Source organism: Emys orbicularis, chromosome 7, assembly GCF_028017835.1.
Source record: "Emys orbicularis isolate rEmyOrb1 chromosome 7, rEmyOrb1.hap1, whole genome shotgun sequence".
NCBI classification, from domain to species: domain Eukaryota; kingdom Metazoa; phylum Chordata; order Testudines; family Emydidae; genus Emys; species Emys orbicularis.
The window spans coordinates 53,663,012-53,685,484 of NC_088689.1; the positions used below are offsets into that span (position 1 = coordinate 53,663,012).

Sequence of the window (22,473 nt, forward strand, 5' to 3'; positions counted from 1 at the left end):
TGTCCAGGGCGCCTGTATAGGGCTTCATGAGCCAGGGCATTAGCGGGTAGGCTGGGTCCCCGAGGATGACTATAGGCATCTCCACATCCCCAAGAGTTATTTTGTGGTCCGGGAAGTAAATACCTTCCTGCAGCCGTCTAAACAGACCAGAGTCCCTGAAAACACGAGCGTCATGAACCTTGCCCGGCCATCCGACGTTGATGTTTGTAAAACGTCCCCTATGGTCCACCAGTGCTTGCAGCACCATTGAAAAGTAGCCCTTTCGGTTAATGTACTGGCTGGCCTGGTGGTCCGGTCCCAGGATAGGGATGTGAGTTCCCTCTATAGCCCCACCGCATTTTGGGAATCCCATCGCAGCGAAGCCATCTATGATGACTTGCACGTTTCCCAGGGTCACTGCCTTGGAGAGCAGTAGCTCAACGATTGCATTGGCTACTTGCATCACAACAACCCCCACGGTAGATTTGCGCACGCCAAAGTGGTTCGCGACTGACCGGTAGCTGTCCGGCGTTGCAAGCTTCCAGAGGGCTATGGCCACTCACTTCTGGACACTCAGGGCTGCTCGCATCCGGGTGTCGTTGCGCTTCAGGGCAGGGGACAGCAACTCACAAAGTTCCAGGAAAGTCCCCTTCCGCATGCGAAAGTTTCGCAGCCACTGTGATTCATCCCAGACCTGCAGCACTATGCGGTCCCACCAGTCCGTGCTTGTTTCCCGGGCCCAGAATCGCCGTTCTACAACATCAACATGACCCACTGCCACCATGATGTCCTCGGCGCGGGGTCCCGTGCTTTGTGACAGGTCTGTGCCACTCTCAGACTTCAGGTCCTCACCGCGCTGCCGTAGCCTCCTCGCCCGATTTCTCAGCATCTGCCTCTGGGAAAGGTGGATGATAAGGTGCGAGGTGTTGACAACGGCCATAACTGCAGCGATGGTCGCAGCGGGCTCCATGCTCGCAGTGCTGTGGCGTCTGCGCTGTCACTGACCAGAAAAGCGCGCGAACTGATTTCCCGCCGGCGCTTTCAGGGAGGGAGGGTGGGAGTGACGGTTGGATGACGACAGTTACCCAAAACCACCCTTGACACATTTTTTTCCCCAGAAGGCATTGGGGGCTCGACCCAGAATTTCAATGGGCAGCAGGGACTGCGGGAACTGTGGGATAGCTGCCCACAGTGCATCGCTTCCATTGTCGACGCTTGTCCCGTTAATGTGGACTCACAAAGTCTAATTACTGTCCTTAGTGTGGACACACACGTTCGACTTTGTAATATCGATTCCACATATTTGATTTAAGTAAAATCGAACTACTCTCGTAGTGTAGACATACCCTTAGAGAGTAGTTATTTCCTAAACAAATAAATGTGCCCAGTTTACAAGGAAAAGAAAGCATAATTCCCACCCCTCCAAACTCACATTTGGATGTGAATCAAACTGGGGTCTTCTCATCCATCATCACCAGGAATAACAGTTCTTCTGTAGACCAAATCAGGCCCTCAATTACACCAGTTGATCCCAATCATCTCAAATTATGCACTCTAACCCCCAACCAGTGCCAGTGGTTTCCACTGGCTCAGTGGTTTCCACAGGTATATCTGATCAGCCTTCTAAATGGAATTTACAGCTCCACCTTGCTAGGGGCTGAGCATCCTGGTTCTGACCCAGCATAGCTCTTAAATGTGCACTTAACTTTAGGCAATAAGCTGAAAGTTAAGCATGTATTTAAGAGTTCTGCAGGGATCAGGGCCAGAGTGCTCAGAACCTTTCAAGCCCTTAGTGAGCAATTCTGCTGATACTGCACAAGGAGGACTGAAATCCAGCTCTCCCACTCTCGGATCTTCTGGCTCTGCAGAGTAAACCAAGTCAGAGTAATAAAATTTTTGTCACTGAAGTAATCTCATCTGATGCTGAATATACACAGAATAGCTCAGTTGCAAAAGAGACCACTTCTAAATGCTTATTTTTCAAAGTAGAAGCACACTTTAACCACAAGGTCATTTTTCCCTCTCTTCTTCCACCACAATGACAATTGCTTACTATTGGTATTTGCACTTGTTATTTATATTACAGTGTCACCTAGAAGCCCCACGTGAGATTAGGGCCACACTGTGGTAAGCATTTTTTAAAAGCTCTATTTTGATGCTGTATCGATAGCATAAAAAGAGCAGGGGGCAGTGGCAGATCAAGGCTAAGACTTTCAAAAACAGTAGCCTAAAGTTAGACTTCTAAATGTATATTTATACTCCTAAATGACTGGACAGGCTTTCAGTACTAATCAATTGATAATTTTCACCTAAGGGCATGTCTTGAAGCCCATGGATCCAAATCCAAGGCTCAGAAAGGGCCCATGAGCATTTGAAGGGCAGATCCAAAGGACAGCTGCTGTCAACCCCCAAAATCTGACAGTGTTGAGCCCTACATCTGAACCTGGCCCAAGATCCACCCTTCATTTATCATTTGAGAAGGAATGAAATATAGAAATTGTAGATCCTAAATTTTCTATATTTCATTCCTTCTCAAAAGTGGCTGCAGTTTTTTTCTGAAAAACAAAGAGCAGATTTTTAAAGTTCCCATTGGATTATTAAAAAAAACCCAACCCCACCACCACTATGCCAAGGGTTTCAACCTTTTTTTAATTTGTGGACCCCTAAAAATTTTCAAATGGAGGTACAGACCCCTTGGGAAATCTTAAACAGTCTATGGATCCCCAGGGGTCTGTGGACCACAGGTTGAAAACCATTATTCTATGGTAACAACAACCTTTCGCCGACCCCTGAGACATAGTATGTAGACCCCCAGGCGTCCGCAGACCACAGGTTTAAAACCATTGCACTAGGCCATCATGCCTTCTATTTGAGCATCCCGAAGGGCTAATGTGTAAATTAAAGCAAGGTTTTCTACACTTCTTGCAATATTAATTAAAGTAAAAACTGCAGCTGGTGTTTAACTACTACTCAGTCCCAGCAGCAGGTTTCAGTCACTTTACCTAAATCAAACATATCATAAAGTTGGCATGAAAATCATATCGTCTGAACCGAACACATCTGGCGAATGACACATGCTTTCACTTATAATGAAAATAACAAACTACCTCTATTACTAATGCAGATGTGTTTTTAAACAGTTCACCATACTGATTTCTTCTACCACTCACTTTGGAAAGCTAAAATCATGATGGAGATTAATAACTAAGATCAAGAAAACAACATGTTCATTCTTCTCTTCTGATATCAGAAGCGTCTGATACTTCATTATGAAGTTGCAGCAGTGTGATTTTGTAATGAAAAATAATTGCTTTTTGTTCAGATTGTAAGCTCTTTGGGGAAGGGATCATCTTTTTGTTCTCTATTTGTACAGCTCCTAGCACAATGGGGCCCTGGACCATGACTAGGTTTCCTAGATGCTATGGTAATATAGATGATAATAATAATAATAATAATAATAAATAACACTAATTAAATAGCATCAAGAATGAGTACACCTGGTAGCTTGTTGCTAGATTGTGATACTCCTACTAATGCTGAATAGTACAGTATACAACTATTATACCATTATACCATGAGTAGTTCCATCAAAGTCAGTGAGACTACTGGACTATGGCATCACTCAACTTTGTTGTGTCTGAGTTCACTGAAACTGACACATAATCTAAAACTGGCTGCACTTGGAGCACTGCGGAACCCCGTGAATTTAGGATTTACTTGCTGCAGAGTAAATTGCGGCGTCGCCTGCATCAGTACCACTAATCTCATGGCCAACGAGGACTGGAGAGGGATCCTTTTGAAGCTTACTTTGGCCCTGGTGTCTGCCAGAGGGGTTGCCCCTCATGTACAATGAGCCATTATTATCGCTCTCCCTCTCTCTCAGTTTGAACACCAGTCTCACTTTATTTGTGGGCCTGATTTGGTATCACTGAAAGCTTTGTAGCAAAATCAACAGGCTGCTCCATGTGTTGATGATAACCATTCTTATTAGGCCAGGCTAATCACGTTTCTTAGCTTGAAAATGTCATCACTTCCTTATCTAGGAAACAGTATTTTTTTGCCATTTGAATTGTTGTTCTCAATTTTCATTAGATGGATATGCATAGTTATAAATCAATGAAAATAAGTCAGTGATTTATTTTCCTAGATTGACTCCAATATTTGGCCGGGGATGCAAATCCCCCTAACTGCATGAGATTATTAAGGCAGGTTTCACAACAGTACCAAAATGGCTTCTCTGGGATACTATTAATCTTCTCCTGTACACAGATGACACTGGAAACTCTCCTCTACCGAACAGCTGAAGGAGGTGCACACACAGAGAAAAAGAGGTTTTATTCAGCAAAGACGCTGACTGCAGGAAATGACGATGACATATACCATCTTCCCATTGTTAACAGATTGTTCCTTCAAGGAAAGCTGTCCTCCATATTAGAAAATCATTTGTGATATGACAGTAATAACTCATTAAAGATGCCAGTGCAGGAAAGGATTCTGTAGGCAAATAAATAAATAACCTCTCTCCCCTACCACCATCCCAAAAAAATAAATAAATAAACTGATGAACAGTTTCAGTAGCATGTTAATTATCAAGAAAATTAAGAACACCAATTCCTGTCTCACAAAAATCCTTTAAAATTCGACAGTCTGTTTTATATTTGACACCATCAGGAGTAACACAAATAATTCCAACTCTACTTAAGAGGATATAAGATTTTAAAAGCCTCAGTGAGTAAAAAGTTAATCATGATCCATGCTGCAATGTAAAAGAACACTGAAAGCTTCGGGTGGAAAATGAAGGAAACAACGATTGATTAGCTTGAGAAAAACAAATAAACCCTGCTTCCAATCCCAACCCCCCTGTTCCTCTTCAACTAGCTAGTCATTCTTATACTGATAGAAACCTGGTAAGGATTGTGAAGGTGCTAGTAGGCTATGTCGGATAATTGAGATAGAAAAGAAAAAAAGAGTTCCCAAGGGAAATTAATAGAAATGTTAGTTTGAGAAAGGAGAATAAAAGAGATTTCAGTGCTACAGGAAGCGACAAGGAGTCCTGTGGCACCTTATAGACTAACAGACGTATTGGAGCATAAGAAGCATGCGTCTGACGAAGTGGGTATTGACCCATGAAAACTTATGCTCCAATACGTCTCTTAGTCTATAAGGTGCCACAGGACTCCTTGTCGCCTTTTACAGATCCAGACTAACACGGCTACCCCTCTGATACAGTGCTACAGGAGTTACAGTTGGAAAGGATAATTGTGTAAAGGTGGGTAATGTATTCCATATCTTCACCTTTTCTGGGTGGATCCACAATTCTGGGCATACAGGTTGTTTATTGTTAACAGATTTAATGCACAAAAATACAAAGTGAAGTGGTTCCACTTTTAATTTTTGCCACTACAAAATGTTTTTATTTTCTTGTGTGGCTATATCATATTGACAGCAGATGCACCTAAGAAATCCTTCATGGAGAGAACTACACAGCTACTAAGACAAATTAAACCACAGCTAATAATTAGCATTTCTCCAAGTTCTAACTGCCTATACATTCAGTTAAACAGAATTTGTAGGACTGTTTGTAATAGTGTCAAATGGTGACTCCAAATAATAAGACATTCTTTCATAGCGATGAGAACCACCAAAGCATAGATGTTACGAACAAGGGGGGAAAACAAAGAAAAGGAGTTTTTTATTACAGCGGAAACTACAGATACTAACAGAATATTTTACAGTGAATTCTAAAAGTTCCTCAGAAGTTTCAAATATCTTAAGTGAGCTAGAAAGTGTTATATACTACCTTGAGTTCTCATTTTTCACTGAAGTACATCAAACCTAGGCCCTGGAAGACCATCCTTTGGGGTTGTTATATGAACTGAACTTCTAGCTACATTACATAACTTTAGTTCAACACTTTAAATATGAAATAGAGGCAAACCTATAGCAGTATGATGGTGGTCACTGTTTACCACTCTGGTATTGGTCAGTGTTGTCCTAGTAATAAAATAGCAGATAGTTATATTTTCAGATATTTAGAGTAATGGCAGGGAAAGGGTTCCCTTGCGTTATGGGATCGTTCCTGCATCTTTCTGGTAAAAATATAAACCAAAATAGTACTATAATGCCTCACTGTGATTCCTGTATTCATCTTGGTACCACTGAGCACATGGTATCAGAAAATAATTGGGATATGTTCCTCTTGCTGTCAGATGTGAAAGAAATACTGATATTTTCTAACTGAAGTGACAGCAAATCAAAAATTGCTATCCAGGAAGGAAAGCTGAACTCTGCTTTCCTAACAGACTTTCAATGATAATTCCTAGTTACAGATCTAGGTCAGTATTTTAAGAGGGGTGGTGGAGTTGCAACTCATTTTAGCTAACTATATGATGATTAATTATGGACACTTTTCAAAGTGCACCTCAGAATTCTGCTGTGCTCGTCAGTGAAATCCTGTACCCCTGCTACTTTGGAGCCCTTTATGCGATTGTGCACTGCATAGCTGGGTAACTAGAGAATATGGATCCTTCACATGGAAGAGCTATTCTCTTATACTAATAACTGTAGATAGCACAGAGAAATGGTATAAATATAAAATGTATTTTACTTTAATTATATTTTTCTTTGAGTGGATCAGTTCTACTAGTAGTTCCATGAAAATAGCTACCCTTTGTCCCAGGTTCTATCTGGCATCCTACTTTGAGATTCTGAATATCTTCTAAGAAAGGATATATCCAGTGGATGGGACAAGATTTGACTGTACAAAAGAAGAGCAAATACAGCCAATAGGCAAACACTATATAGGGAAAAGACACTCAGCTACTACAGGGATTGGGGCGATATAAGTATCTAGCTAGACTATGGGATAGTGGATAAAGGATAGACTCCCATCAGGCCCTCTCAGAGGTCCAGAGAGGCCCGGGCCACTTCTAGCTTTTGAGGCCCCTAGCCATAATAAAAATAAAAAATGACAACACATGAAAACAAAATAAGGCACCAAAAAACAAGTTGTGAAACTTATCAAATGCCAAAAAATTAACAAGTGTCTAAATGTGAGGCCCCCTTTGAGCTTGAGGCCCAGACCAAATGGCCCTTCTGATTGGCCCTGTCTCCCATGCCTTGCAATGGTGAAACACAAAAATTAGTTTGCTTTGCATTTGGTTGTTCCTAGGACAGAACAGATTTCCATAATGGAAGACACAGTTAGTCTTTCTTCTTATTCTTGGCTTGGTCCTTAAAAATGATAGATGATGGTAATCTTTACAGTTAGGAAATGTTTGCAACTTTAAGACCTGTTCTGTCTTAACTGTCGTAGTAATCTTTATTATGCTTTCTTAATAACCTTTTTATTAGAGTTTTTTAATGGTTCATTCAGGGCACTATATCAGCATCTTTACAGTAGACCAATGGAACAATAAAATGTTCTATTGGAAAAAAAATCTTCTACTGCTGCATCCTGCATTTTCTCCTCCTGTAGCAGCCAGACAGGAAAAAAAAGTATAACAGAAAAAAAGAAAAACATATAGAAGTGAGGTTACTGAGTGGAATGATTCTTGCAGTATAAAGAAACCAAATATATATAGAACAGTGAATGGAACAATGATTAGGCGGGTGGGCAGAGCAATGAAAGATGATACAAAATGCATACAGCAGTTCTGCTTCTGAGGTTGCAAATGAGTAGGCTATTTTAAAGAGAAAAGCAGAACTTCAAAGAAACAGAGAGGTTCCAAATCCCAAGATTCAAACCAACCCTTTGAATATTGACTGACATATCACAAGAACTGCTGTTCTTGTTAGAGTTCCACCACTCCAGTTGAGGGGAAAAAAACATGTAAAATCAAAAGATTTAGCAGGATAGCCACCGTTGTGAGCCAAAGGATCAAGAGCCCAGCTGATGAATTTTGGCGTAGTCATATCCAAATCACTGTCCTTATTTGGCCTCTAATCCAAATGTTTGTCTAAACTTAATCTGGATCTCAACATTGACTCCTCAATCCATTTCAACTACAGAACTTCCCTAGAAGGTGAAGAATGAATAGACACACAAATTACAATACAGCACAGGAAATGATAGAATTCCATCAGTACTTCAGGCTTCCAACAACCTCCACAATAAACCTTCCTTTAAAATCACAGCTGGAGATGTATAATGCATGTTTAACTTTCAGTTGTGCTCTCCAAATTTTGCACCCACAAAAATGACTCATGCTAGTGTTTGCACCTATACAGTTGCACACATGCCCAATTGGTATGAGAGGTTAGTATCCATTCCCATCTGCTGCTGAACTATGAAGATTCACAGTAGAAATAGACACCAGTGTGGAGAGCTCCTAAGAAGTTCCAAATTTTGTGTCGTCTGGGGCTTCCCAGGAGCACTTCACTACTGGCGTCAACACTGAGGAAATTAAAGTGAGGCAGCAGCAGCTTTATTACATTTCTGCTTGTGGCTAGTCCTGGGATGGGGAAGGAACAGTGCTGGCACGGAGGACAGCCTAGCGTCTTTCCCCTTGAATTTCTGTGCCATGGTATGTCAGCAGAAAAGCATTTTCAAAGAAGTTTCCTCTGAGTGCACTGGGAGTGAAAGCAAGCCATACAGAAGACTCAAAGGCAATTATTGCACTACAGGTGTTTTTCTCCTCCCCTAGTTAACTCACTTGAGTCCTGTACTCTTTTTAGCCATCTCTTTTTTTATCAGAGGGGTTGCCGTGTTAGTCTGAATCTGTAAAAAGCAACAGAGGGTCCTGTGGCACCTTTAAGACTAACAGAAGTATTGGGAGCATAAGCTTTCATGGGTAAGAACCTCTTACCCATGAAGTGAAGACTTGCATCTGAAGAAGTGAGGTTCTTACCCACGAAAGCTTATGCTCCCAATACTTCTGTTAGTCTTAAAGGTGCCACAGGACCCTCTGTTGCTCTTTTTTTATGAAGTCCTTAATCATGATGATGATGGGTTTTTTTAATAATGCCCCCCACATACACAATCCCTTCCTGTCAAGGTGCCTGGGGTGCTGCATAGACACATTAAAATACTGTAAAAATAAACAAAATTAACAATATAAGAAACCCAAATGAAATATTGAAAATCAAATCCAGTGGCATCAGTGAGAGAAGGGCTGCTTTCAAGCTCAAGGAGTTCCAATTCAAGGTCCCAGCAAGCGCAGATTCCTACGAGTTTTCTTGCTACCAAAAAATCATCGCAACAGTTTCACTGTTTCAGAGGAAGCCTCTTTTTATTCCCCAAAACCAGCTTTTTCTCTAAGGCCATGTCTACACTACAGGGGTAACCCCATAGCGTAGATGCAGACTATAGCGGCATAAGGGGTTTCTCCATTTCTGCAGGAACAACACCTGCCTGGGAGATGGTAGCTAGATTGACAGAAGCATTCTTCCGTTAACTTAGCTGCATCAACACTGAGGGGTCAGTCGGCATATCTAAAGCACTCAGGGTGTGGATTTTTCACACGCCTGAGTGATGTAGCTATGTTGACCTAAATTTTAAGTGTAGAACAACCCTAAGAAGTAAGCCTTCTACTACCTTTTCCACTATCTGGGATTTACAGGAAGCTCTCCTTGATTTTCTTTAATATATATATTTTCTTTTCAATGGAACTTAGAAGTCTATCTTAGGTACTTATATGGTCCCCATCTTTAATGCATTTATCTTCACAGCACCCCTGTGTGCTAGGGAAATACTATTAAACCTCTTGCACAGATAGAGAACTGATGCATAAAGAGGCTAAGTGATTTGTCCTAGGTCACACAAGAAATCTGCAGCAGAGGAGGAACTTCTCCCTAAACACTGACCCATCCTTCCTATCAGCATCCTGGAAAAGCAGGCAAGCTTCTGTAAAAATTTCAGCTCTCAAAAACAAAACAGAAACCCACACCAAAAACAGGTAAACTTGGGAATTAGAGCACAAATAAAGAAACCCCAAATCATGAGATGACACAAGAAGCAATTATAACAGCAGACATAATATACTCTTCATGTGCAATCAGCAAATGAACATGTACAGATGCATTTAAAATATTCATAACGTCTGATGCAAGGACCTATTTGACAAAAGCTCTAATTTAAACTCCTTTGAATTTGCAGACAGCCTACTTTATGCCCTAGTTTTTTACAATGCAGTACTTAATTACCATCAGGAGGGTTCTCCTAAACCTGAGTTTTGGAATATATATGTAGCTGTTGAATTGCATGTATTTTGCTTGTTAACCAGGAGCAAAGATGGAAGTTACATCATTGCTAATTAAACTCATAATTATGTATGGCTGGCTTAGTCAGACAGCAGATCCCATGGCTGTCAGAAAACATAAACAAATCAAAGCACAATCTATCATGTAAAAGTTTAGACCACTTTTGGTGGATTGTCTCATTGGAGGGCTCCATACTTTACACACAGTTCTAAAGTTGGCAATTGGAAGAGCAAAGTAGAATTGCTTGGGCCTAGCAAGAAAGAACACTTGGTATTTACCTGGGATGGTCTAGTGATCATTTGATTTTAATTGCAAGGTTCCTGTATGATTTTTGCTTTTATATGATATGACCTTTTAGCCATCCTCAAGGCATTTGTCTGAGAATTTCTCTAGATTTTCAAAAATGTTTAAAAATTACTCAATCAGTCCTGGTCGAACTTAGATCATTGCCTTCTCATCCCCAGCAGCACCTCCTCACTACGTGCCACAAATCTGGTCCCCACCCCATGTTCACCTGCTCCTCTGTCCCAACCTGCACCTTGAGGGCCTTATTTTCAGAGGCCCCCAAGCACTCACTACTCCCACTTATTTTAACTGGAGATGTGAGTGCACAGCACTTCCCAAAATCAGACTCTAGGACCTCATTGTCTTGTTGTTTTCCGCAGCATCCCCATGGTCAGTGAGATTTTAAGTGTGCACAATCATCAGTGCTCCTCAAGACATCCACCTTGCTCAGTATTGTAGATCTGGGAACAGACCAAGAAAATGGACAGCAGAGTATCAGAGTTAGGAGGAGGTTGAGAAGAGTGAAGCCAAGACAGGAAAGGGGGATGTGGCGAGGGCCTTCAAAAAGTGGGGCTACAGACGGTTACAGAAGCATAAAGTGTAGTTCACCAGGAACAGGCGGATGGACAGGAAGGGCCCAGACCTTCTCCATGCTACCTACACTGTGTTTGAGCTCCTAAAATGTAGAGAACCATCAGTGCACTTCTGGCGCTCCATATCTTGCTACACCTCCCTCGTGTTGTCAATACGGAATCTGTGGGGAGACTGTGGAAGTGTCAGATGAAGGCAGCAGAAGTAGGTGGAGATACGATGGGCAGGAGGCTCTACCCAACATCCAGAATGCTGGAAAACTCCTGCAATGCATGGGAACTCCTGAGAATCTTAGGAAGTCCACACAAGGGGAGTCATGTGCTTTTGGAGAAAATGCCTCTCCTAGAGGATTCATAGATTTGGTTAGGCCAGAGCCCCTTTTCTTCTGGGGCTAACAGAGTCTTTGACCCACCTTCTCCAGCCTCCTCTCAGATGCTGCACTGTCTGGTGTGTGGGACTGCTTTCTGCCCCCCGCACTGCTGCTCCTAATCTGGCTAATTTCCCTTTCTGTGGATTTTAGGAGGGGCACTGGAGCTCAAACGAGGGTCTGGCAAAACTTGTAAAGCTCATCAGTGCCATGATCTTTAAAAGCCTGCTGCCATTCTGCAGTTTCTAATCTGACATTTTAATTTAATGAATTTGCTTTCCAACAGCTCAACTTTGCTCTGGTGAACAATGACTCACTTAGATCTTTCTAACACACACCATTTGTGGTTTCTCTGAAAAGCCATTTTGTAGCCAGCGTGTGGAGAACAACGAGTATTAGTAGAATGATTGACATCTGTTTATTTTCTTCCATACTTCAGCTCCCTGCTAGTCACAGATAACACGTGCCAAATTTGAAGCTGGTATTCTAGAGGGAGTTTGGGAGCAAAATCAGGCTTGTAATGAACTTAACTATGTCGCAGCTACTGCTGCACCATAATACTAGTTTCTCCCCTGCTGGCAATTTAACAGCTGCAATACTGCACACCAAAAGACTCTTCTATGGGGAGAGAGAGAGATAACAGCATATATTTATTCAGAGTGTGGGGTTCAGTTTCCTAACACGGAAACTAAATGCAGGAGGATTTAATAGTTCTCAGTTGGTGGGAAAATTGTCAACTATTATTTATGGTGCCTCAAATCTCACTATGGGAGGGAAAAAATGAAATTCAAGTATATATTTCCCTTCTAGGAAAGGCCTTATCTGGAAAAGTTCCAATGCCTAGTTTAGAAGGGAGACAAAAGTTATTTGCATTATACATTACTTTGCTGAAACCAAGTAGTAGTAAGATCTGGGAACACAGTTGCCAACTTTCACACGGTAAATAAGCACCCCGACTTTCACAATAAGCCAAAATCAAGCTAATCCCATTTCAAAACAAGGCCAAAACAAGCCGATCCCTAAGAACCCCAACACTCTATGTGACTAGATCCCGCCGGCATGCAGTCTGGGACTGTGATGTGTCCACTGTGCACCCCTGACTCTCTTCCCCCCCCTTGCCACTGCTTGCCCCTTACCCCTGCTTGCCTCCCCACCCCCGTCCCTGCTTGCCCCCTCCCCCCCCCCCGCCCCTGCTTGCCAGGAGATGATAAAAAAAAAGAAGCAACAAGCTACAAGCCAAAAACTAGCCAATAAGCAACTCACAAGCCAGTTAAGCCAAAAACAAGCCCAATTTCTGCGTTATTTTTGCAGGTTTGGCATGTCTGTCTGGGAACTTGCAGACTAGGGTCTGATGCAGCAGAAGAAACACATGGCAGAGATGAAGTTTCAGCCTCAGGGAAATCTCTCATTCTGTGGCTGGTGATGAATTAATTTTCACAAGAAATCTCTGCCTAACTGGCTGAGGCATGGAATCATCTCCACCATATTGAAGATGAAAGAGGGCAGCCAATCTTCTGAGTACTTTTATTATTGTTTTCAGGGAAAGTGGCATTAATGTGATATTAGAAGCTTTCAATAAAAACCAAACAAAAATCTTAAAAAAAACAGATTCTTGGCAGAGGATAAAATCAGGTAGGGACATCGGTGGCTTTCAACCACTTTTACATTCCTCAGTGTTTAAGCTGTCTGGCCCCTAGTATAAGTTGGAGCAGCCTTCAGGCTGCTGTAAATTGTGCTTAACTACTCATAGTCATAAGGTACTCTTCTAGCAACTGGGGACTGTCAAGGAATAGGACCACCCTGGCCTCACCACCTTCCCCCCACCTTCCAGGAAAGTCCCATTCACTAGGGTTTGGAGGGGTGAAGCAGAAGCTGCTGCAGGGTTCTACACCACCTAGGGATTTTCCCTTGTACAACCAGAATCCTCAAAGTGGTGCAAAACAGCTATAGAAAGTGTGACAGGGCGCTATCAGCAGCACCCCAGTCACTGATATTGCTGCAACCCGAGGACAGGGCCACCCGGGGGGGCAAGTGGGGCAATTTGCCCCAGGCCCCGCAGGGGCCCCCACTAGAATATAGTATTCTATAGCATTGCAACTTTTTTTTATGGAAGGGGCCCCCGAAATTGCTTTGCCCCAGGCCCCCTGAATCCTCTGGGCGGCCCTGCCCGAGGAAGGCCACAGGCCCAACTGGGGGCAATTATACACTTTCTATTGGGGGATTGTGAGCACCTGGGTGACAATCACTGGGGCCAACAAGGTAATTAGGGTGAATATAAGGGGAGGAAACAGGATCAAGGAGCAGCTCAGAAGGACGCTCAGGGGGTGAGGGCTGCAGGAAGCCTACGCTTTCTGTAAGCCTGTGTTGCGCAGTATTACTATGTAAGAGGGGAGTAAATACACACCTGGGTGAAAGATAAACAGCCCAGTGTGTGTTTGTGACTGTGAAACCATCTGAACTGGCCAGGCAATGAGGGTCACCAGACAGCAATGGCGGCACCCTGTGACAGAAGGGCTGAGAATTTGGGCCGTCTTTCTATTAGTCACTAAATAAATGTGTAATGTCAACCTCACAAATACTATATTTTCAATTTAACATACTATTTGAATAAGTAGGGATTTTTTTCTTGCTAAGGAATGAATTTAGGACTCTGTGTGTGTTGCCTTAATGACATACCAGCGTTGAATTCCCAAGGTCATATCTGTTTTTTTTTAATAGGATATTTTGACACACCATTCCCTGCCCCAACGGTTAGAAGCTTCCATTGTCTGTTAGCCTTCATTCAGTTTTGGAGTAAAATGGGAGGGAAGACTCACTTGACCAATGTCTGTGAAATAAGTCTATGGAGAATCAGAAAGGGCAAAACTCCAAACAACAAGCAAGTTGAAGGCCCAACATTAATTACTCTTTCCAGCATCAGGGCATGCCACAGAGTTCTGAGAGTGACCTGCTCTATTAGAGATGCACTGCATGCGGGAAACCAATTATTGTTGTTCCCTGATCTCAGTCTCACTATTCAGGCCAGATGGAAGGAACTGGCCATTTTGAGATGCTCTTTCTTAGATGAAGGAGGTAAGGTCTGAAACATGCTTGTAGCAACAGTCAAAACAAGGTTTTTTTAGCAGCTAGCACTGCAAGCTCAACACAGCTTTGTTTTCAGATACCAGGTTGATTTCTGCCTTGTATATCATCACTGACCATAAGGAATCTGTTATTGGGAACTGGCAGTTGCCATTTTGTTGACAGTTGGCCATAATTACATTTCTCGGGCCATCGCTGGAAATGCACTCCGTGTCATAACTAAAGGTAAAAGGCTGATTGCTTTCTGAGGTCACAAGACAAAGTCCAATGGGCCCTGTAACTAAACTATCATTCTATAGATTTAGGTAGAGACTTTCCAAGACGCTTAGTGGATTTGGATGACCAATTCTGATTAATTTCAATAGGAATTAGGTGTCCAAATCCCATGAGAGGTTTTGAATACTTCAGCCTTAATGACCTCTACTAACAACACAGAAAATCTGCTGTTGATTTTACCTCTCCACTGAAGTTTCTTTACTGCATCTATTGTGCTCTTGTCTTCCACTGAAATCAGAGGAGTTTTAGGAAGCACCTGATAGATTGCACAGCCAACTCCTTCTACCTACAAGAAACTGTAACATTCAGAAGTAGTTGAGTAAGTCATTTTTCAAGCTCTACAGCTCATTGTTCCTGACTTGAGTTGTAACACTGATTTGCACATTGTGCTTCCACCTCAAACCCATATTACAATTTGTTACCGAAGTCAGGACTGAACATTGTGGCAATTTGCAGCACTCATTGTCTACCATGGGACAAAATCTTCTTACACCTGCTGTGCCCATGAAGCATTTCCTAAAGGAGCATTCTCTGTTTGCAACTTCACACCCAGACACACTATTATAGGATTTATATATAAAATGACAAGTTATTGTATAAAAGTTTTATTAACATGAGTTTGGGATGACAATATTACTCATGAGAGATTAAGTCAACTGTCATTTAGTGGCTGGACTACAGAGAGGTAAAGGGGATATTACTGCAGCCAGTTATGGGAGTTCTCCTTTAGTTTATGGAGTAGAGGTCTCTATGTTAGGACAAGGATTCTAGTCCTACCTCTCCTTGTATGTATATGTGGAAGATATATATAGTAACTTTGTCTATTTGTAGCACAAGAATTCCTTATATCAGCATCTTCCATGGTTAGAAGAAGATCCTGTGTCCCTTCATACTACTGGGAATCTTCCATTTCCAGTGGAATAAAGCTCTCATTTCACTGATGGGCCACAGGATATCAGACCATAAACCTGTCACTGGGGAAAGACTGATGACAAATAAATTGCCTGCCTTGCACTTCATTCGCGTGTATAAGGTAGTAGCTGTAATAAGGATGTTGTTTTATTAAATGTGCATTTCTCCATATGTATGTTGGCAATATCATTGTGATAAATTACAGGGATTTGGATGCCCAATTCTGATTAATAAACTACATTTATCCTACACCTTTGTCCTCTTTCCCTTGTACTCATTCACATCTGATGACAGTATTTCCAAGGCTCTGGGCAGTTTTTGGATAGCTGCATTTAAAAAAAAATCAACTTGCCAGGGAAATTTTTTCCTCCTAAATATGGATTAACGTCCCCAAATTACACTGGCATGACGTGCAGGGCACTTGGGGAGTTAGTCCATATTTGAGAAGAGAGAAAGAAACATTTTCCTGGCAAGTTGACTTTTTTTTTTTTGAATGGCAGCTGTTCAAAACTGCCCAGAGGCTTGGAAATACTCTCATCAGATGTGAATGATGGTAAGGTAAGGAGAACAAAGGTGCAGAACAAATGCAGTTTATTACAAGGGTCTGCAATCTAGCACAATGATACTGCCAACATCTGTATGGAGAAATATATATATTTAATAAAAAAACTTCCTTACCACATCTACTACCTTAGAGTCTGATTCTGCCATCCTTTCTCCCTTCCTAGCAGTACCTTACTCTTCAAATATTCATAATAAATCTGGTCTTTTGATTTTAAGAGTGTGCCTATCTTTTTGTACATGGAATTTTGTGTGCATAATCGTTTTCATGCAGTACTATATAAAACTGCAGACGACAACGTACACAAAATTGCATACCCAAATGATTGTGCACATAAAATTGCACATGCAAAACTAGAGGCCATATGTTGCATGATGTTTTAGAGATATAAATTTGATACCATTCTTTCAGATTTCCTCCTTTAGAACCAGAAATATTAAGACACACAAATGTAGGTAACCTAAATAGTGAGGAAGAAAACCTGCATAAGAAAATGAGTTCTCTCAGTTAGGGAGATTTGTATTTTCCTTTCAAGTCAGCAAAAGTTTTCTCTTAAAGTCTAAGTGCCATGGTCTTCCCTATATAAATGTGAAAACTGCTTGGCATTTGTAGGAAAAAGAGGGAAGTAGGGAAGGGAGAAATGCAGACACTGAATATAAGGAGAAAATTCCCTCAAATATTCTCCTTCTCTCAAGAATGAGCATTCAAAGGGATAATACATATCTATGAAATTGAGGTTTCCAGCTCTGTGTAAAGAAAGGCACTTACCTTATAGGATTATCCATCCTTGATACTGTGAGAAATGCTGCTAAATTAGCTGTATAGGATGAACACACAATAAGGGTAAAGAGCCACCAACTTCCCATCACAATGCGCATAGCCACAGAATTGATAGCAGATTCACCACCTACAAATAAGCAGAGAAATTGAGGTCTCGCAGAAACCTACATTTAAGATCACCTACAGTATGTGTTCCATGTCTAAAATGACACTGTGAATGATCCCTATGAATGTTACTTGTTCAAACTTGCATTAACAGATCACCCCATCAATGTGTTCAAAGACCTATCTTAAGTAGGTCTGATATTTTATAAAAACATACTATCTAACTGCTCAGCATCCAGAAAGCTATGAAATACTCTGTTGTACTGGTGAGGTTTGATCTGCAACAAAAAAAATACTAAAATGTGTTAAAATCACTGGTTTGAATTAAATCTTGTAAAATTTCTACATCAACCCTCTCACTCCAATTGCCGCTCACATAGTCATAGAATAATGTTCTCAAGAAAATCCACACAGGGCCTTACCCAGAATTGTCAGGATCTAATTCACAGAATGACTTCCATAAATACAGCCAAATTAATAATAAATAACCATAACAATAACGCAATATCACTATCTAAACATAGAGGTTAAATATTCAGAGTATATCAAAGTAGACCTATATTATGTGTGAGCGTGTAATATAACTTTTAAACTGAGGACAACTGTTCAAACTTCTGTATGCTACTTATGCTGAATTAAATAATATGAGATTGTGGCCTCAGTTACCCTACAGTAGATTTCTCTATGACATTTCCAGTGCAATGATGCTTGACCTTTAGTTAAAGACAAAACTCTGTTAAACAACTGATTTTTGCTAGTCCCTCTGGTGTCTGCTTACGGTAAGAAACATAAGAAAGGCCACGCTGGATCAGATCAATGGTCCATCTAGACCAGTGGTTCTCAAACTTTTTTTCTGGTGACCCAGTTGAAGAAAATTGTTGATGCCCATGACCCAACGGAGCTGGGGATGAGGGGTTTGGCATGTGGGAGGGGCTCAGGGCTGGGTCAGAGGATTGGGGTGCGGGGATGAGGGGTGGGGCCAGGGATGAAGGCTTTGGGGTTCAGGAGGGGGCTCCTGGTTTTGGGGGGCTCAGGGCTGGGGCAAGGGATTGGGGTATGGGAGGGGGTCAGGGCTCTGGGCTGGGGGTGCAGGCTCTGGGGTGGGGCTAGGGTTGAGGGGTTTGGGGTGCAGGAAGGGGCTCCAGATTTGGGGGGGGCTCGGGGGGGGCAGGAGATTGGGGTGTGGGGTTGGGGCACAGGCTTACCTCAGGTGGCTCCTGGTCAGTGGCATAGCGGGAGGGGCTAAGGCAGGCTTCCTGCCTGTCCTGGCACCACGGACCATGCTGCGCCCTGGAAGCGGCCAGCAGCAGGCCTGGCTCCTAGGCAGAGGCACGCAAGTGGCTCCGTGAGGCTCTCACTCCGGCCAATGGGAGTGCAGAGCTGGTGCTTGGGGCAGGGGCAGCATGCGGAGCCCCATGGCCCCCCTGCCTAGGAGCCGGACCTGCTGCTGGCCGCTTCCAGGGCGCAGTGCGGTTTCAAAACAGGTAAGGACTAGCCTGCCTTAGCTGGGCATCACCACCGACAGGACTTTTAACAGCCCAGTTGGTGGCGCTGACGAGAGCCGATGCGACCCAGTGCCTTATATTCCGCGACCCAGTACTGGGTCATGACACGCAGTTTGAAAACCACTGATGTAGACTAGCATTCTGACTTCCAACAGTGCCAGATGCTTCAGAGGGAATAAAGAGAACAGGACAATTATTGAATAATCCATCCCCTATAATCCAATCCCAGCTTCTGGCAATCAGAAGTTTATGGACACCCACAGCATGGGGTTGCATCCCTGGCCATCTTGGCTAATAGCCACTGATTAACCTATTCTCCATGAACTTATCTAATTCGTTTTGGAACCCAGTTATACTTTTCACCTCCACAACATCCACTGGCAATGAGTTCCATAGGTTGACTGTGCATTGTGTGAAGAAGTACTTCCTTACATAGGTGCTGGAACTAGGGTTAATATAATATATGGCCTACTCTTTCATACTGAGATTGAAAAGTACTGACTGTAAGATAGTAAATGCTGACAGTACCTTGCTGAACAAAGGCCCCATACACAATCCAAATGGCACTGTGAAGCGTGGAGGAAGCAGAGGGACTGGGATGTGAAGAATTCTGTGCTCTGACTGCCTGGATACGGTTTAAAACAAATATCAAGACACCAACTACAGGGATGGCAGCTGCAATACAGGCCCACACCGCAAAATCAAAGGGAGCAAAGAGAGAGAAGATGTTGATTTTCTCTTCAGGCTTCTTGATTAGAATCCCCACTGAATAATCCATGTACCGCTTGCTGAAGTCCACAACACTTTCCCGTTCCGGTGTTATAGTGATAGCCGAGATTGCCAAATCTGCTCTCTGCAAGAGAAATGCCACAGGTCATATTTCTTCCTGCCCCTAGCAAGCACATTGCTTAGATTGGGCAGATTTGGACAATAAGAGAAGTTCCGAAGCAGCCAATGGTTTACGTATTTCATTGATTTCTTTCTCTCATCTAATTTTAAATTGAAGTCTAGTTCAATGCATAAAAAGCAGTAGAACCATTTCAATTTATTGAGAGAAATTAATACAATAAAAATATGTACTAGTTGAAGGTGGAGTACTGAAATGTAACCTGAAGTGGGTTGTAGCCCACGAAAGCTTATGCTCTAATAAATTTGTTAGTCTCTAAGGTGCCACAAGTACTCCTGTTATTTTTGCGGATACAGACTAACACGGCTGCTACTCTGAAACCTGTATAACAAAGAGCATCTAACTGTCTCACAGATGGGAATTTACTTAACCTTTCTGTCTCACTTTCCTCATCTACAGAATGGAGGCTAATAATCCTAGCTCTTACCTAACTGGGGCATTGTGAAGATTAATGAAAGAGTCACCATCAATATAAAAATCACACTCTGCATGAACATTTCTTTTTATCTACTTTTGTTACAAATAACTTCTGCAATTACTCTAACTGAAAGAGATTAATGGGAAACAGAAACCCTACTGTATTCCCCCCCCCCCTTTGTTTATTTTGTGTATTTGGCAGTACTTTATGTATAGTTAGATTTCACTGTTTTCTCTGTACAGTCTATCAGTTTCACATATTCATACAAGACTGTCATGCAACAACCAGGGAGACTGGTTTGTCTGTTTGTTTGTTTGTTAAAAAAGGATTAGGACAATGTGATTCTACAGCCATAAACATTGGAAGAAGGTTTCAGGGACAGTTTACCTCCTGAAACTATTTTAAACTCATTGTTTAAGTGAATAGATTTCATGGTAACAGTCATGCTGGCAAACTTTGTGGAAGATAAACATTTTGTTTGAAATTAATTTGAGGGGAAAAAAAAGTTTTTAAAACATATTTTCTGTTTCCTAACTTCCCTTTTGGGAAAGAACTCAGAGGAGAGGCTGATATAAAGCTTATTGAAATCAATGGAAAGACTAGTAACAGAAATGCCGTAAGTACTCAATAGCTGACAAAAAAGCCTGATCTCATGGGACCTCTAACCAGATTTCCAAATTAATTAAATTCAGAAAAGCTGGGATAAATTTAGAATAAATATGAAAATATCTAACGTTTACCTAATGCACGATGTAATGAATATAGATTTTAGATATATATTTATTAGAGCTGTTCACTGAACTTGTGTTTTGCTTCAATTTTCATCTCAAGCATCCTTTTTCCAGTAATACTAAATAATGACAAACATTTTACTTTCAGTTAAAACATATACTGCAGCAGAGCAACCTCCTGTGCAAAGAATATTTTGCACCATTGGATATTAATTCCTCTAAATGTCCTAGCACTACATTGATGTTGATTGTTCCATGTTAGAAGCTATGTGCATCTCCAAGAAAACACATTTCATTTCCTCTAGGGATTCTTGGCTATAATAAGTTCTCAGTTATTTCGGTGGTGTTCAATTGTGCTCTTCCTGATTTATACGGGTGTAACTAAAAAAAGAATCTGGTCCTCCAAGTGTTATCTGACTGGATCATCTTGAGACCAGCTTTCCATTCTTCTTCTTCAAAATGTTTCTGTACAATGCATCCATTGGAATCAAATAGTTGATCATTATAAAACCATATTGCTGTAAAGCAGGTGACCCAAAGGAAGTTTAACAGAGTTAGAAATGAAGTTGTAGTAGCTTTGAATTAGTGGCAAAGATATAAGAGAAAGTCCTCTAATGAGAATGGAAGTAGAATACATATTTTGGTATCTATATCCATATGGTAAATATGCATAGTCTATTGTTACATGAGCATAGCTTACATTGACATTGGGAGTAACTTGCTATCACTGACAGAATAATATACTCTAGAGTCTTTGTTTTGTGGAGATGGGCCAAAAACACAAACATTTGGATCAGGATCCAAACTTCAGGAATGTTTAGAATTGGGGGTTTTGATTCTGACTCATCCCTTGTATTTTACTGGGGAGGATTTCATTATACCCTTTAAAAAAAGTTAGCTGTACTCTGCTTGGAGATCTCTGCTTCTGCTCTCTGTACCTTGTTAATAAGTTCTCCAATCATGCCGTTCCAAGAGCTGTTATGGAGCTGGTGTCCATACTTGCCATCAGGAGATTGATAAATCTCATACTTGAAGCCCAGATTCTTGGCAAGTGCATCCAAGACATCAATGGAAAATCCTTTATAGCGCTTCGGTTGCCCAAGTATGTTCTCTGCCACCATCACAAAAGGCTCTTCCTGAGAAAAAAATAACATCTAAACTAATATTTAAAGAAGTTTTTTTGAAATGCCTAAAAAAATGGATTTAACTCTCATCAACCCAGTACTATTGTTGGTTTTTAGAATACTGAGGTTGTCCAGCCCAGAATAATGTAGTTTTATAGATTTTTTTTTCATAAGGTAACGAACGTATCATCTACCCAGGGCACACACTGAAATAATAACTAGAAAACACTTTGATTATTTTTACATTATTTAGCATTATGACCAGTCCAAGAATAGTTCTTACAGGGATTGTCCCCTGAAGTGCTTTTAGAGTTAGCAAAATGCATTTTGGAAATCGTGCAATAGGGAATCCTGCAGGGCGATGGTGTTTCAGTCTGACAGAGACTGTGTGCTCACTTGCCAAGGGAATGCCAACTCTACTGATTTTACAGCCATTGCTGTTGGCCATGTCTGCAAACTGGTGCTGACATCCTCTCCGGATGGAGCTGCTCACCTCCCACAAAGCGGGGAGATATGATCACAGCCTTTACTAGCTAGAGGGAAGAAAGATAAAAACAGATGGAAAGAAAACTGTCCTAATGATCTCCTACAGTTCTCCAGATCTTTCTAATGCACTTTGATCTAGGAGAAGAGAGAAAATACACATAGAA

At 41.7% G+C, this 22,473-nt stretch overlaps 1 protein-coding gene across 1 annotated transcript in view; it reads right to left on the minus strand.

Annotated features, from left to right (window-relative positions):
- The window catches only part of GRID1 (glutamate ionotropic receptor delta type subunit 1), an 827,754-nt gene that overhangs the window by 62,900 nt on the left and 742,381 nt on the right, over positions 1-22,473 (minus strand). The window contains exons 10-12 of the mRNA XM_065407849.1: positions 21,638-21,835; positions 19,172-19,496; positions 17,022-17,160 (exon numbers count right to left, since the gene is read on the minus strand). Coding sequence (XP_065263921.1) covers positions 17,022-17,160; positions 19,172-19,496; positions 21,638-21,835 — 662 coding nt within the window. The remainder of the gene's footprint in view (positions 1-17,021; positions 17,161-19,171; positions 19,497-21,637; positions 21,836-22,473) is intronic.